This window comes from Lissotriton helveticus, chromosome 8 (assembly GCF_964261635.1).
Source record: "Lissotriton helveticus chromosome 8, aLisHel1.1, whole genome shotgun sequence".
Taxonomy (NCBI): Eukaryota; Metazoa; Chordata; class Amphibia; order Caudata; family Salamandridae; genus Lissotriton; species Lissotriton helveticus.
The window spans coordinates 1290409351-1290427526 of record NC_136069.1 but is presented as its reverse complement, the minus strand read 5'-3'; the positions used below and the strand labels follow the sequence as shown (position 1 = coordinate 1290427526).

General features: G+C 42.7%; 1 protein-coding gene across 1 annotated transcript in view; it reads right to left on the bottom strand.

The window, feature by feature from the left end:
* MYO16 (myosin XVI) overlaps window positions 1–18176 on the bottom strand; it is a 2830569-nt gene that overhangs the window by 1348451 nt on the left and 1463942 nt on the right. Inside the window, exon 18 of the mRNA XM_078658257.1 lies at window positions 17150–17267. Coding sequence (XP_078514383.1) covers window positions 17150–17267 — 118 coding nt within the window. The remainder of the gene's footprint in view (window positions 1–17149; window positions 17268–18176) is intronic.

Genomic DNA, 18176 nt, shown 5'->3' with positions numbered 1-18176 from the left:
CTAGCCACGTATCCTGTCGCGATCTGCCGTATGCCTCATGTGCCACTTGTGCGCCGCTTGTATACCACGTGTGCCGCTTGTCCTGTCTGTTCAGTCCCCCAAGGCTCACTCTGTGAGACACCCGCTGGCACCACCTGACACCCCGTGCTGCTGAGCTGAACAACGGCCTGAGACCGCCCTGTTGGGCTGCAGAAACGGGGCCACTGCGGGGCAATGAAGGTGCAGATGGGGAACTGGTAAAGGCAGGAAAAGGGTGGGTAGGGGTTGCAGTGAGGGGCTGACAGATGGATAGAGGGACTGATGGATTGGGTCTCCCTTTCATCTCTCTCTCTCTCTCTCTCTTTTTTTTTAAGGTGGATGCCTGTAGGACAACTAGTGAGTCAGCTGCTGTCAAAGATGCAGTTAAACACAGCTGCGCGAGGGCTAAAGTACTTTACAGACAGCACAGTCGGCACTGTCAGCTTTATCTGAGGTGGGTAGTGATGACCGCTATTGGGGCTCCAGGTGTGGGTAAGCTGGGGCGAGCGGAGGAGTCAGGGGGGGGTGGGGGATCGCGGGGGCCGTTACCGCTACGGCTCACCTCACCTCAGTCAAACCCTGCATGGATCCGCTGTGCCGTCCACATTCCTCCGCTACTTCCGCTGGTGCAGGTACCGGCGTTCTCTCTCTCTCCTTTCTTTGGGCACCGCGGTAAGAGGGGTAGAATGTGGAGGGAGGAGGATGGACGCGAAGTCTCCGAAACTCCCCCCTCTCTCGTCGCGCAGGCCGTCGCCCAAGCCTGCTCCCTCGTCTGCCTGTCGGTTGGAGGGTAGGAAGATAGTTCTCCACAACCACTCTCCGCTCTCCACTCTCCGCTCTCTCTGCTTCTCTGCGCCAATCGCTCGATTCCCTCGGCTCTCGACACACAGCCTCTGGGCAATCAGAGGTCTCAGTGAAACTGATGGGTCCTGCACAGGCCCAGAGACCACTGGGTCCTCTCCTCCAGAAACACCTCAGACATGCTGAACCTCCCAAGCAGTTGGTCAAGCAATCACCCATCAAAAACATCAGGTTGTCCCTTGTTTGTAGACCCTGCTACAAGCCAGATGTGAATATTACTGCTGCGAGACCTCAACTCCTGGTCTTCATTTTTTGCCATTGTCAGACCAAGTTGTCCCTTTATTTCAGCCACGTTGTTGGTGTTGGTCATGGCATCATCTTCCAGGTGCAAGATACCCCACGCCGCCCTCTATGGTGTGGCACTTTGTCTGTCCAATCTTTTGGTTAGCCAGTCCAGTCTGGAGAACATGGAGTCTATCTAGGCATCTATGGATTGGAGCCCAGACTTAAGCCCCAGTAGTATAGCCTCCGTTCCAGCCTGGGACCCACTGAGTGGTTCCCCTGATGCGCCCTCCTTAGTATTTTACATCGTTGTCATCTTCTGTGGAGTTTTCCTAGGGTCAAAGTGCATTTTGCTCTTTCTAGGTTCCCTCCTTCCCTATGATGTTCAAAGCACACTGTCGGTTTCGGAGATATAGCAAGGGGAAGAGGAACATCCAGGCCACTACCATTTCATATACAATGCAGACCTGGTCAAACACTCCACGTCACCAGTACGGAGAGAAGTATCAGAGCACTGGGCCCGAGAATAACTCACCGTCCCTCTCTCAAGGAGGTTCTTGTGCACAGGATAGTGGTGGACTTCCTCACTCAATGAGACCAGCCTGTTCTGCTCAGATATGGGCATATTCTCATCACCAGCCATGCAGAGATGAGTGCATCACATCAGGGGGCACACAGCACCCAGCGCCACTCCACCAAATGCCAAATGATTAGCGCTTCAATCAAGGGGGTGTCTAACAGGCCCTCTTCACATTGAGGGACCCGCTGCTATGGCCTCAGGATCACCTGTCACAGCTGGGACTCCGAGGTCTGATGCAACCCCATTCAAGCACCCAAGGGCGGGGTGCATGGAGCCAACTAGGCACCAACAGTTCCAGGGGTCAAACTCTCTTTTTTTTTTATGCAGAATTATATAGTGCAAAGTCGACCCGAAGGTATTGGAGCGCTTTACATGAGCACAGGTTATGTTACACAAGGGTACATTCAGGCACAGGTAGATTAAGTGAATTGCCCAGAATCACAGGATGTAGACGCGACCCCGAGGCTCGAACCTTGGTTTCCAGTATCGAAGTCGTCAGTCTAGCTGACGGACCACATCCTCTTTCAATTTGTTTCCAAGAGAAGGTGGGTACCCCCGTTTTATTGCGTGTTAGCAAGTCCAACGGCACAACTCCGCACTCGACAGCCATTTTGGTTCCCGGTGTGGCCATGCCCCCGGCCAGATTGAGTGAGTTGCTTTCTTATTTAGATATGCTAATTGGGAGGATTGTGAACACTTTCCTTCAAGGTGATAAGCGGCTCTTTAAAAGCAGATAGTTCGCAGGTATTTACCCAAATTGAATTACTGGCCAATATTCTATTGGATACACATTGCCCTGTGACTAAAAACGGAAGATATAACTTTGTAATTTCAGGATTTTTCTAAAAACTGTTTTCAATCACTGCAGCATATTTATTGTAAGCTTTAACAAAATAATTGCATCATGTTTCATCAATCAGTGACAGTGGCAGAGCAGGTGGGCGTTATCTTTTAATTATAGCCAATGAGCAATGAAAAATGAATGAAAATATGAAAAAAAATCGTATTGATGGAAAACTGTACTGGCTGTCCTGGGTAAAAGTCCTTTGTTCTAATTTCATGTAGTGAGATTGCTAGAGGTGCCACATAATAGCAGTTATTAGGACAAAAGGCATAGAGAGTATGTGGATTGTCCAAGATCGAACAATTTTGTCAAATCGATCTGCCACTGCACTGTAGGTTTGCATATTCCAAGAATCGTAATTTTCCCTATGCCACATTTCGGTGAGGAGAGTATGAGAACGTAAGCTGTCTCCTTTGGGAGATGTTAGTTGCGTGTTAGGTTCAAGTCAAGTTTTCTGATCACTCATTCAATAAGTCTTTAACTTGATCCTATGTACTGGCAAAAATACAGAAGCACATTAATAAGTCACTTGTGAAATCCGGGACTGGAAACCATATCTCCTGGGACCACATTTTTAGGTCTCGCTTGAGCCAGCGCATGCGCTGTCTGGCGAGACATTTAGGAAGCGTGTATTGAAAGTGCTACCCACAGCCGCAGACATTTTCGGGCCACCAGCTGTCTGTTACGCGCACAAGCGCGTGCGACGTGCACTGCTGGCATCTAGCTTTCTAGCGTCCACAGGCTTTTTCAGGCCACCAGCTGGCTGTGCACAAGCGCGTGCGATGTGTACAACTGGCATCTGGCTCCCCTACCCCCTCCCTTCTCCCACTCCCTCATCATCAGCTTTGTCAGCTTTATGCGCACCGGTGCTGTGATTGCTGTAAAACTAAAGAATTAGAAAAAAAACATCTATTTGTTTACATTTGCTATAATTGCGGCACTGGCGTTTTACCTTTAACCATGTTAAAAGTAAAGAGCTGGTGCTGCGGTTGTAGCAAAAGGAAAGAAATAGATTTTTTTTCTAATTCTTTCGTTTTACAGCAATCGCGGCACGGGCGCTTTACTCTAACATGGTTAAAGGTAAAGCGTCTGTGCCGCGATTACAACAAAAGTAAAGAATATAAAAAAACATTTATTTCTTTACTTTTGCTATAATCGCGGCACCGGCGCTTTACCTTTAACCATGTTAAAAGTAAAGCGCCAGTGCCACAATTGATGCAAAAGTAGGAGGCTGCAAGGTCGTCTGCTGGGTAGTGCTGTTGATTATCCGATTTCCTCCTCAAAGTCTCTGCGGTTCGGCCGCAAAAAAACTGCATTGCTTGGCTTGTTGGGTGAAATAATAAATAGTTTAACTGTGGCAACAGGAAAACTGCCCTGCAGCGTAGATGGTGTCAAGCCCTAAATCAGTTGCGCTTAACTCTGGAATAACCAACAACAACCTGTGCGTTAACTGCTTAAGAGAGACTGAAGTAAATGATATCCGAGGAGGCAATTCAGTAGGAAGAAAAGGTTTTATTCTAAATCAGAAAGTGCTGGGTAGACACAAGCACAATATAACACAGACCGTAAGTAGCGTTTTGGCAGGGAGGATTATTAAGCCAGTGGTTTAACTTGTGGGGGGCAGCTGATAGGATTGCAGCATTTGTGGTCATGAGCTCAGATTGGTGACAGAAAGTATGATCTGCAGCCATAGTGTCCGTAACAAGTTTACAAGTCGATGGGTTTCATTGAGACGTCTGTTTTTAAAGCAGAGATTCAGGGCATTAATTAATTTCATTTGATGTCAGCACCCGTGAAGAAATTATGCTTTGTGTTTATTAGCAGGTAAACATGTGTATTTTCTACAGAGGAATAGTATTTGTATCTGTTCACATGCTTCTTTCATATTGTCATACGCAGGGCTTTAAGTGGGACGGGTCCTCAGAATTGGTACTTCTTAAAAGCAGGAGCTGAGACGGGTCTCTATCTAGCAGTACCACCCTTCACTAATTTATGTAAATTCAAAGAGACTCGTTATAGTTCTTTCACAGTCTCATCTTTTCAGAAGTGAAGCATTTTCAATATTCTAAACAATGAAGCCATAGTCGCTGCTTTTGCAACTAGGGTGACCAACTGGCATGGGTGCATATTGAGGACACTGAGAGTAAACATTCAGGGCAATGGGCTGTATAGTGGTTTCCAGACTCTTAACTATTTTATACATTTGTGACTTAAGAAAAGAAAGTGCATTCAAATCGGATCCGTACAGGGAAAGTGAAGCCTGCCAGAAATAAATTATGTCACACAAGACATACATTTTCAATCAAAGGGTAGGGAGGAGGAATTTTGTGTCTAGTCTGTTCCCCAAAATAGTCTTATTCATCAACAGTGGACTAAGACACTTGTAACTGCGTTATACACAGTCATGTAGATAAACCTCATAAACGCTATGTATTGAGGTGATGCGGTTTATACTGATTCTCCGCCCCACATAGACGTTATGGCATTTATCATTGGGTCATCTCTTGTGCTGTATGCCTGCCTCAAGCCTGAGGTCAGCTCTGGAATAGCGCAGTAGTGTCCAGAGAAAAGGTGAAGCCACATGGGAGGGTTAATAATAAGAAACACACCTATACCCAAAATTCACTTTATTCTAGGGCGGGTATGGTCTGTTATTAAAAATTACATCTGGGTATACGATTCTACCAAGTTACTGGGTCCTAGTATATCACTTAAAGACACACGGTCAACATGTTTCTGCTCCCCTTGGCCCAGCCGGGTCTATGGAGCATTCGTCAGGACAAATACAAAATTAAAATAATACTCACACCCTTTCTGTGTGGTATGTCAGTGTTTCAGATTGCTCTCACTGTAGTATGTTACTGGAGGTTCTATTAGACCTGGAAAGTAAATTTTAGTTATTTTCAAATATATACAATCTGTATTGCTATTATTCTGTGGCTCATGCACCTTTGTGTGTACACATTCTTTAGTCACAATTTGTTCTTAGTTTCAATGTGAACAATTCTTTCTTGTTCCTTCACTGAATGTTCGGATAAAATGGGAGATTATTTGGCGAATTACAGTGGGGAAATTAATCATGTGAGATAGCGTGCTTTTAACTAACACAGTTATTGTTCATGCAACTCGGTTTTACATTGATCTACATTTTCATTAATACATAGCGTTATGGTTGGCTGATGAGATGATATAAAGGTTATGGTTTTCTTTTTAAACCATCACATACATCATAAACATCATTATTATACATTCCTGTTTCCGACCCGGTAATGTCGTAATTGATTAAAAAAAACACATTACAATGCATATTCATGCCTTACTCGTAAAGCGAAACTATGGCGTCGACTTTACCTCATTGTTATGCAGTTGCGTGTCCTCGGGGGAAAAAGGACCTCTGGGTCCCAGGCTGTAAATTAGAAAAAGAAAGAATGGAAAGGTAGAGGGGCGGTTTAATCCATTCCCGTCCACACGTTAAGAGCCCTCATTGTGCGGAGCATGGAAAACGAGTGTAATCCCACTGGCACCAGACGCGAATCCCGCGTCTGGTGCTGGCGCTGCCCCCGGACACAGAAACTCGTCAGAATCGGGTATTTGTGTTGTCTGGATTGTAAAAACAAATGACAGACGTTTCTATGGACATGTTAACCCATAAAAATAGAAGAGGGACTCACTTATTAGTACCTCTACAAATTCGTATTTACAATCGCAGAATTTACAAAAAAGTCAAGCAATTCTTCTATTGTCAACTTACATGTGAGTATTCTAAAGAGTAGACTTTATAACTGAAGATATTGCTCTTCAAACTTACGTAAGAGATAGATCGACTCAGTACATCTCAGCACAACATAGTCAATAGGGAACCACTCAGTACAATATAATCAACAGACCTCTGCAAACCCTCAACGTGAAGCGGAAATGGACGGAAGAAACATAGGATCGATAGGGTCCAATGCAAAAAGCATAGAATACCCTTCAACCCTATCCAAAAATGCGGCCAAAAAATTCAAACACAATACGTTGAGAAAAAACCCAGACATGCTGTTCTCTGACCCATACTTTGATAGAGTTAAAGGCATCATGATGAATGACCTTATATTCTACACAGACAAAACAGCTAAATGGCGCAACGCCCTTACAAAAATGCTGTTCACCAAAACTATAAAAAACATACCATATGGAACAAAAATAACGACCTCACTTACGAAAAGAAGTGAGACAGAACTATGCATTACCATGTATAAAACGGGAATAGTGCTGATACAAGCAGCCAACAGAGAACTCGAGAAATTTGAGACAACCTTCCATAACTTAAAGAAATACATAGAAAGACCAAACCACCAACAAAACATGACACCACCAGATGCCGCACCTGAATACATTGAATCCAACACTAGAGTCACCAGTCAATCGGTCGGCCGGAACAACCAAGCCTCTAACACTAGAGATCTCACCGAAAACACGAGGGTAATACCTGAGACTGAGATAGAAAGGATAGCGATATCTTCTAACCTTGGAATCAAAGAGAATTACCAGGCACCAAGGAAAGTACAGCTGCCGCTAACGCTCAACTCGACCGCACATGAAGAATGCACCTCAACTCCAAACGAGTCCCTCCATGAAGCTAACGGAATAAACAGGGCAGATTACATCGACCTTTCACATCCTCCCTCGAATGCGAGACATGAGTCCCATAGAGCCATACTCACAAAAACACCCCTTACATCCCCTAATACAGGAAGTAATGAGGACACCTCCAATAGACCCAGAATTCGTAACCAAACCAAGGATACCAAGAAAAAATCTATGGCAACTAGAACAGATCATTCACGGAAAAGAGCAATTTGCAATACCCATCCAGCCAGATCTATCCCATACAAGAATTCATCCCGAACACAGAAAGAAGTCAAGGAACTCCAGAAACTCGTAGGAAACCTGGCACAAAACACGAGGAAAATATCACAGATAATTGGAAGAATCTGGGAGATGGCGATAAGTACGCACACCAAGGTCTCACACATCCAGAATCTCGTACTCAGACCCAACAGACCTAACAGGACCAAGCCCTTGTCTAATGAAGAAGCTTCGGCCTTACTCCGATCCTATGAACAAACCGAACAAATTGCCCTTGGAAGAGAGGAGAATATCAAAACTGTACCCATTGACTCTAACAGAACTTCCAGAAGGAATGACCGGAAAGCAATTCACCAAAATCTACAACATATTCAGCTAACGGCAGACGAATCTGATAGTGTAAAACTCTTTAATTCACAGAAACCCCTGAAGTGCCTACTTCTTAACTGTCGCTCAGCGACGAAACATGCATCAGACATAGCTGCCCATATCATCAACAATGAAATTGATCTGGCCATCCTCACCGAAACATGGCTCAATGAATCATCATCGCCTACCATGGATCTCCTAATACCACCACAATATAACATCGTCAGGTTAGACAGACCAAGGAATGTAGGAGGAGGCATAGCGTGCATTCATCGTTCAGAGATCGAGGTCCGTGAATTCCAGTCTGACCCCCTAGAATCCTGTGAATACCTTGGTATTAATGTGAGATCACCAAATAATCAAAGTTGCAACTTGCATGCATTTTACCATCCACCAGGAGACAACGCAAAGTTCTCAGAGCAATTGATAGAGATCATAACGACCAACTCTAACTCGGAGGCCAATAACATTTTCCTAGGCGACTTTAACCTCCACTGGAACGACGGCAATGACAAGCTGGTCAACTCGCTTAAAGACTTCCTTTGTGAACTAAAACTTACACAAGCATGCAACCAACCCACTCACACACAAGGAGCGACCTTAGACTGGATTATTTCAAGAAATACAGAGACATCAATCCTCGCTATAGAACCATGTGATTGGTCCGACCATCACATCATAACATTCACGATACCTACAATGAAAAAGGGAAAGACCGTGCAACCACGCAAGCTCAAGAAACTGATCCGAGACACAAAAGAGGCTAATATTGAACTACTGGTTGAAAGGTGTGAGAAAGACCTGAAGCCACCCATTAATAAGCAAAATGTCAATGCGCTGACCGATCACTACACAACGGTGATCGGTAATATCGTTAATGACACCATGCCCCAAAAACTGAAAAACTGCTCAGAGAAGCCAAAAAATCCTTGGTTTAGTGAGTCACTGAACGAGGACAGGCGCAAATTGAGAATGGCCGAAAGGAAATGGAGACAACATCCCGCCTCACCCGAGCTGAGAGCCCTCAGAAAAACAAGAAAAGATTACAATAAAAAGATAATCAACTCCAAAAAAGAATTTATCAGAGCTGAACTGGACAATGCCAGAAACAGACCACGAAAACTCTTCGAGATCTTAAAACAACAATCAAATAAACTAGCCAAAACGGTTCGAGAGAACACAAAAACCCCCATAAGCTGCGAGGAATTCTCATTATTTTTCACAGAAAAATCGAAAATGCTAGAAGTTGAACTCACAAACGCAGCAGCCAACCTTATGACCCTTCCTCCATCTATATATGAGACCAATGCGGCAACAGAGGGTCTTCAAACAAAAAACAAGGCAAACTGGGACACATTCGAATTATACGACCAGGAAAGGATCGCCAAAACGCTGGCCGAAATGAGACCTAACAACCACTATCAAGACCCTCTACCGGGAAAATGTGTAAGAGAAATCAGCCACACGCTAGTTCCAATCTGGACCGAGATAATAAATGCCTCACTTGCGCAAGGGATCCTCCCTGACTGCCTAAAAACAGGGCAGGTAGTACCCATCATCAAAAAACCGACAGCTGATGCAACAGACCTAAACAACTATCGACCAGTGACTAACATCCCTCTACTGGCCAAGGTCATTGAGAAATGTGTGCAGGGCCAACTAAGCCAACACATCACCAAGTTCTCGCTGCTAGATGATTGCCAGTCAGGTTTCAGAACAGGGCACAGTACTGAGACTGCGATTCTGCATATTGTCGATGATGCCCTACAGGCTCTAGACCGAAATCAAACATGTCTACTGATCCTCCTAGACCTGTCATCAGCATTTGACACGGTAAAGCACGAAATACTAATGACCAGGCTACAAGATAGGATGGGCTTGTCCGGAAATGTGCTGAAATGGTTCAACTCTTTCCTACAGAACAGGACTCAGCGATTCCAGGTTAACCAAGTAATATCTTCCCCGACACCCAATATAATCGGGGTCCCACAAGGCTCAACGCTATCCCCTGATCTATTCAACTTGTATGTAGAACCTCTCACAGAGATCCTTCAAAAATCCCAGATATCCTATCATATGTATGCAGATGACACGCAAATATACATGAAGATCACCTCCCTTGAGGACATTGACCGAATAAACGAGACATTAAAGAGAGCCCTGAGATGGTTAACAACGAACCATTTGAAACTAAACACCCAGAAAACTGAATTCCTTCTAATCTCACCGACAAGGATCCAATCTGAAGTTAAGGAATGGACTAAACTGGTGATGTCGCTAAATTGCACCCCGACCCTAGTTAACTCAGCTAAATCACTAGGAATCACGCTAGATGAAAACCTCGACATGAAACAACACATTAACTCAATGGCCAAGAGCGCCCGCTTCCACCTGAATTACTTAAGAAAACTGAAACCCTTTATCTCAGTGAGGGATCTAAAACTGGCTATCCAATCATTAGTGATCTCGAGGATCGAATACGGCTGCACCACATTATCTGGCCTTCCGAAAACATCCACAGCACCACTAAAAGCCTGCCTCAACGCTGCGGCTAGACTCATCACGGGATCGAAGAAATTTGATCACATATCTCCACACCTGAAAGCACTAAACTGGCTACCTTACGAGGCCAGAATTCAAATGAAGATGGCCTGTATTACTCATAAAGCGGTTCATTACAACACGCCTAGTTACCTAGCCAAGAAACTTAAGCTATCAGGAGGTAACAGACCTACCAGAAGCACAAAAGAGTTACTATTGCGACCAGCCTTTTTCCACAAGAAAAAGACCTACAACAGAGCATTCTCAGGAGCTGCGCCCAGAATCTGGAACTCACTCCCTCCAAACCTCAGGAAGATTCAAAATACAGCAACATTTAAACGAGAACTGAAGACCCACTTGATGAGTAAATACCCTACCTAAAGAAGCCGATGGACTATTGGGATGATCATTTACGCTACCAGAGGGTTGTCCGCGGCATGAAAATTGGAGGATCAATAACTGATATCGAACTGTATTTCCATGGTCAAGCCGAGGCTAGACACGTTACTGCTACTTAGTATTTTGTGAACCTATAACTACCTCACTTGTTTGTGAACTTATAACTATATCTCACAGACATAATATATGTAACGGCTTTCTCACCCTATTTATTTATCCATCTTATCCTTGATATGCACTTGATTGCCATATAACCCTACCTCATCGAGCTTGTATTGGTACTAGGACACAAGCTAAACCTCGTTCGTCACCTAATGCCAATTGCACAGACACTAGTAATTATATATCTAATCATGTCCTTACGGTATATTACCCTCTACCTCTTATCTATTTGTTGTTGTTGTTATTACTGTTACTATAATGTATACCTGTAACTCTTTTCCCTGTTAAGCGCTCTGATACCCACGGGTCTTGTCCGCGCTATACAAAACTCTATAAATAAATAAATAAATAAATCGAAGGAGCTCCATATATATTTAATACAGTGGTGTTTCCATACAGGGCTGTTGTCCTGATATTAACAACAATCAGTGGTTTTCATACATTTATGGGTTGGCCACGAGGTTAGGCAATGTAAACATTGATATTGTTTTGTAAACTTGTAGGAATTGTGTAAGCTCATACACGACTAATGTGGTATCTTACTTAAGGACCCATTTGTTAACATTTATACAGACACAGATACGTTCCATCTATCTTATGAGATTTTCTAAGCAAAGTGATGCCACTGTACATTATCATTAAGACCCCTCTGATGGGTTTGGAGTCTATTTACCCACCTTTGTTCTTTTTCATAAAGTGTTCTTTCTGCATTGCCTGTCTTGTATGTCAGCATTTCGATCACAGTCCATTTTAAATCTTCAGCTTTGTGACCAGTTTCTACAAAGTGGGTACAGAGTTTGGTATTGTTCTTTTTTGTTTTTATATTACTCTTGTGTTCTCCGATTCTGAGCTTAACTTTCCTGCAAGTCATTCCAATGTATTGTTTTGAACACGGACATGTGATCATGTAGATAACATGTGTTGAGTTGCAGGTGGTGTGTTGTCTCTGGGTCCAGAGTAATGTCTCTGAGAGTTGGAGTGTTTTGCTGATCCTCGTCAAGTTGCAGGCCATACATGACCCACAAGGGTAGTGACCTGTTATTCTGGTCATTGATGGATTTCTTACAATATTTGTTGTAGGTTGATGTCTTGGTCGGGTATGTACGAGCATGTCTTTTAGGTTACGTGTTCTGCGATTTGCGAATCTTGGTTTCGGCCATTCAAGGGTCCCTGAAGTCAGAATACGCCAGTTTTTGTTAATCAGTTTCTGAACTTTATATGTAGCTGGACAGAACGTCGTGACACAGGTAACCAGGTCCTTAACAGGTTCTTTAACAAAGGTTTCTAGTAGAGCAGTTCTTGGTTGATTATTCGCTCTTTTCCTGCATTTTGCAATGGTTGTGTTATTATAGTTGCGATACTGTCGTTTTTTTGTCAGATCTTGCGCCTGTATTCTGTAGTCAATTTGTTGACTACAGTTTCTTTTGAGTCTAAGAAACTGACTGTACGGCAGATTGTCTCTCAGGGGTTTTGGGTGGAAGCTTTGATATGATAATAAGCTGTTCTTCGATGTCGGTTTGGTAAAGGTCTTTGTTTCAATTCGCCCATTCTGTACAAAAATTGTCAGGTCTAAGAAGTCTATACTGGTGTCATCAGCTGAGAATGTAAACCTTAAGCATTTGTCTCTAGTGTTGAGCCAATCCATGAATGACTTCAAATCTTTGTCTTTCTTCCAGAACATCAGGATGTCATCAATGTAGCGCTTCCAATAAAGCACGTTGGTTGCGAAGGGGTTATTGTCAGAAAAGACGTTGTTACTTTCTAAATGGCTAACATAAAGACCTTCTACCGAAGGAGCAAAATCACTCCCCATGGAAGTTCCATGTTTTTGTAGAAAGAGGTGCCCATCAAATTCAAAATAGTTTTCAGTTAATGCCAACCGACAACACTCTAGAACAAAGTGACGTGGAGTTTGGTAGTTCCATTCTGTTGAGAATAAAGTGTCTTCTAGCATTTGTAATGTCTCTGGCTGTGGTAGGCTCGTATATAATGATTCTACATCGAGTCCAACCAACAGCATTGTTGTACTGTCGAAAGGCATCTCATGTATTTGGGTAAGTATATCAAATAGAGACAAATGCTTAAGGTTTACATTATCAGCTGATGACACCAGTATAGACTTCTTAGACCTGACAATTTTTGTACAGAATGTGCGAATTGAAACAAAGACCTTTACCAAACCGACATCGAAGAACAGCTTATTATCATATCAAAGCTTCCACCCAAAACCCCTGAGAGACAATCTGCCGTACAGTCAGTTTCTTAGACTCAAAAGAAACTGTAGTCAACAAATTGACTACAGAATACAGGCGCAAAATCTGACAAAAAAACGACAGTATCGCAACTATAATAACACAACCATTGCAAAATGCAGGAAAAGAGCGAATAATCAACCAAGAACTGCTCTACTAGAAACCTTTGTTAAAGAACCTGTTAAGGACCTGGTTACCTGTGTCACGACGTTCTGTCCAGCTACATATAAAGTTCAGAAACTGATTAACAAAAACTGGCGTATTCTGACTTCAGGGACCCTTGAATGGCCGAAACCAAGATTCGCAAATCGCAGAACACGTAACCTAAAAGACATGCTCGTACATACCCGACCAAGACATCAACCTACAACAAATATTGTAAGAAATCCATCAATGACCAGAATAACAGGTCACTACCCTTGTGGGTCATGTATGGCCTGCAACTTGACGAGGATCAGCAAAACACTCCAACTCTCAGAGACATTACTCTGGACCCAGAGACAACACACCACCTGCAACTCAACACATGTTATCTACATGATCACATGTCCGTGTTCAAAACAATACATTGGAATGACTTGCAGGACAGTTAAGCTCAGAATCGGAAAACACAAGAGTAATATAAAAACAAAAAAGAACAATACCAAACTCTGTACCCACTTTGTAGAAACTGGTCACAAAGCTGAAGATTTAAAATGGACTGTGATCGAAATGCTGACATACAAGACAGGCAATGCAGAAAGAACACTTTACGAAAAAGAACAAAGGTGGGTAAATAGACTCCAAACCCATCAGAGGGGTCTTAATGATAATGTAATAATAATAATCCACATTTGTAAAGCGCACACTCACCCGTAAGGGTCTCTAGGCGCTGGGGGCCGTCGGGAAGATTAAGCAAGCTATTGCCCAGAGTCAAATGGTGCTGGGCTAACCTGCCGCCGGAGCCGGGGATCGAACCGTGGTCCCCAGATTCCAGCGTCAGTCGCCCTGGCCACGGCGCCACACCTCTCCCTTCACTTTGCTTAGAAAATCTCATAAGATAGATGGAACGTATCTGTGTCTGTATAAATGTTAACAACTGGGTCCTTAAGTAAGATACCACATTAGTCGTGTATGAGCTTACACAATTCCTACAAGTTTACAAAACAATATCAATGTTTACATTGCCTAACCTCGTGGCCAACCCATAAATGTATGAAAACCACTGATTGTTGGTAATATCAGGACAACAGCCCTGTATGGAAACACCACTGTATTAAATATATATGGAGCTCCTACGATCTATCTCTTACGTAAGTTTGAAGAGCAATATCTTCAGTTATAAAGTCTACTCTTTAGAATACTCACATGTAAGTTGACAATAGAAGAATTGCTTGACTTTTTTGTAAATTCTGCAATTGTAAATACGAATTTGTAGAGGTACTAATAAGTGAGTCCCTCTTCTATTTTTTATGGGTTAACATGTCCATAGAAACGTCTGTCATTTGTTTTTACAATCCAGACAACACAAATACCCGATTCTGACGAGTCTCCGCGTCCGGGGGCAGCGCCAGCACCAGACGCGGAATTCGCCATTCGTTGCGGGTAAGAAGTAACTGACAGTGGGATTACACTCGTTTTCCATGCTCCGCACAATGAGGGCTCTTAACGTGTGGACGGGAATGGATTAAACCGCCCCTCTACCTTTCCATTCTTTCTTTTTCTAATTTACAGCCTGGGACCCAGAGGTCCTTTTTCCCCCGAGGACACGCAACTGCATAACAATGAGGTAAAGTCGACGCCATAGTTTTGCTTTACGAGTAAGGCATGAATATGCATTGTAATGTGTGTGTTTAATCAATTACGACATTACCGGGTCGGAAACAGGAATGTATAATAATGATGTTTATGATGTATGTGATGGTTTAAAAAGAAAACCATAACCTTTATATCATCTCATCAGCCAACCATAACGCTATGTATTAATGAAAAATGTAGATCAATGTAAAACCGAGTTGCATGAAATAACTGTGTTAGTTAAAAGCACGCTATCTCACATGATTAATTTCCCCACTGTAATTCGCCAAATATTCTCCCATTTTATCCGAACATTCAGTGAAGGAACAAGAAAGAATTGTTCACATTGAAACTAAGAACAAATTGTGACTAAAGAATGTGTACACACAAAGGTGCATGAGCCACAGAATAATAGCAATACAGATTGTATATATTTGAAAATACCTGCAATTTACTTTCCAGGTCTAATAGAACCTCCAGTAACATACTACAGTGAGAGCAATCTGAAACACTGACATACCACACAGAAAGGGTGTGAGTATTATTTTAATTTTGTATTTGTCCTGACGAATGCTCCATAGACCTGGCTGGGCCAAGGGGAGTAGAAACATGTTGACCGTGTGTCTTTAAGTGATATACTAGGACCCAGTAACTTGGTCCAATCGTATACCCAGATGTAATTTTTAATAACAGACCATACCCGCCCTAGAATAAAGTGAATTTTGGGTATAGGTGTGTTTCTTAATATTAACCCTCCCATGTGGCTTCACCTTTTCTCTGGACACTACTGCGCTATTCCAGAGCTGACCTCAGGCTTGAGGCAGGCATACAGCACAAGAGATGACCCAATGATAAATGCCATAACGTCTATGTGGGGCGGAGAATCAGTATAAACCGCATCACCTCAATACATAGCGTTTATGAGGGTTATCTACATGACTGTGTATAACGCAGTTACAAGTGTCTTAGTCCACTGTTGATGAATAACACAAGACATACAGCCATTTAGCAGTTGCACATTCTTCTGCTCGTGTCCTCTTCTTTGTAACTTACACCATTGATAACTAGTATTCTTCCCTGCATAGAAATGCACACAATGTTACCTTTGATTATTTGCCTTTCTCAAACAAGTCATAACACTTTTTCAAAGTTCCTTTAAAATATATTGCAGAACTGCTCACCAAGCTAAAACTTTAAAAAAGTACTAATCATATAAGAGAAACCTAATGCATTAACCAATGCTTGTTTACATTGTACAACAGTTAATTAGACATTCAACATACATTAACAAGCATTGGCATAGCCAATAGGTCTCGCCTTTGTGACCTTATAAGTGTTTAGGCATGCAACAGTTGATGTTGTTGCACCAAGGATATTGTGCTGCATAACTAAATACTTATAAGGTGCCAAAAGCGAGACCTATTGGCTATGCCAATGCTTGTTCATCTTGCCAACTAGACTGGAGTGGGAGTAGTTCTGATGTTGATGACTTTGTAGTCCTACTTGCATAATTTGAAACGTGAGATCTCTTTCCCATTCCTTCTCTGTCGCTATCGCTCTTGACAGACTTAACATCATAATATGTTTAAAGCCTTCCTCAGTGGGTGGCTATTAAAAGCGTCCTTTCTGATAGTGTCACTCACTGACTAATTCCAGTATTTTACATATTTTACAGCAAGCAGTGGCGTAATACAGCCCCCCCCCCCCCAATCACCCGTTGGGGGGTGGAGGGCAAGCTCTAGGGGGCCCCTCAGCACATTCCTTTGGCCGGAGAGCTCCCGATTTAGTCCGGAGGGGGCCCCTCACCTTACCTTGCAGGGGGAGCCCTCAAGTTTCGTTACGCCAGTGTTATTTTAGAGTTCCTTACGCAAAAATAATTGAGGCAATTAATAAATCCTCTTTCAACATAACTATGAGATTATATGTAATCACTGAGAATGAGCATGAAAATTCACACTATCTGACTCACCGATATGTCTTCAAAAATAGATTTGTTAAAAGTACTACAAATTGCCAAACAACGGCATTAGATTGGATACGAAGTCGTATGACATTGTGCCTTATATCTATTTTAATTAATCAATGCATTTAGTACCACTGTTATATATCATCAACTAACCTTGGTGCGTTCCTTCGCACCATAGTGTGGTAAACAAAGGCGGGAGTTAGCCACGGCCTTTGCTTTTATGAGTGAGCGTCGCCCTCTGCAGGTGAATGAAGGAAGTAATGCTTCGTTCGTGTTTTCACCGAATCGAAAGATAATGATCCACTGACCTTGTTCAAGAAGCTGCAAGTCTGACACAAATGCTGTCTCAGCGTCCGTCAGTGCAATAAACCGAAGGTCTCCAAGGTGCAGAATTGCCGAGAGGATCACAAACAGGTTTTCTACCTCCTATATGAATATAAAACAGTGAGTAAAACAGTGGCCTCTGTAGAGCATAGAGCAGGAAAGGCAGACAATTAACAGTACAATCAGACTTGTCAATTTGCAAGCAACAACTTCCACATTCACTTAATTGATTGAATGTATGTTGAATTTTGAAAAAACTACAACTCTAGGGGGCTAGGGTACAATAATCTCTATGCATGCATTAAAGTAACGCCCCCCAAAGCAAATCTCGACAATTAAATGTCAAATAATAATAACTTGCTTTTATGTATCGTATTATAACGCCGTGCTACTATTACCGCCTGAATGGCAACCGATATTTCGACCTTGGAAGGATGGAAGGCAGCGTTAGAGTTTCTAGAACTGGAGCTCTTGCTCTGCAAGTCGCGACAGAAGTTCTCAATATGTAATCAAATCGGTTAGCCATAGCAGCTGCTTCTGGGACATAGGGCAACATATAGTGGGTGTTCAAGAGTTATACTAAGCTTGAATATATGGAACGTGAAACAGTGTACCAAATACAATCGGCATAGCTGTAATGATCCTAATGCAGTAATTCCCTTGTCACATACCGTTTTAATATTCCCAGGTACCTTTGTACCTCACACAGTCACTTCTATTCTAGTGTCCAGTAAGGGCAAGTGCTCTCTTCCACAGACCTCTTGTACGGTATTCGTACAATGATGATGCCATTGAATCGAATACTGATATTTTGTACATTGTTTAGATTTTTTATGTTGTTTTCCATCTCTCTGTTTGATTGCACCTGATTGTGAAGCGCTTTAATATATTTTCGCCTGGGCTGTGCTTGCTCGAATATTTTTAATAGCAAGTACAACAACAACAATACAACTTAATAATCATTTCTAGGAAGCTGTTGTTACCCATAGTCATTATAATTACAAAAATACA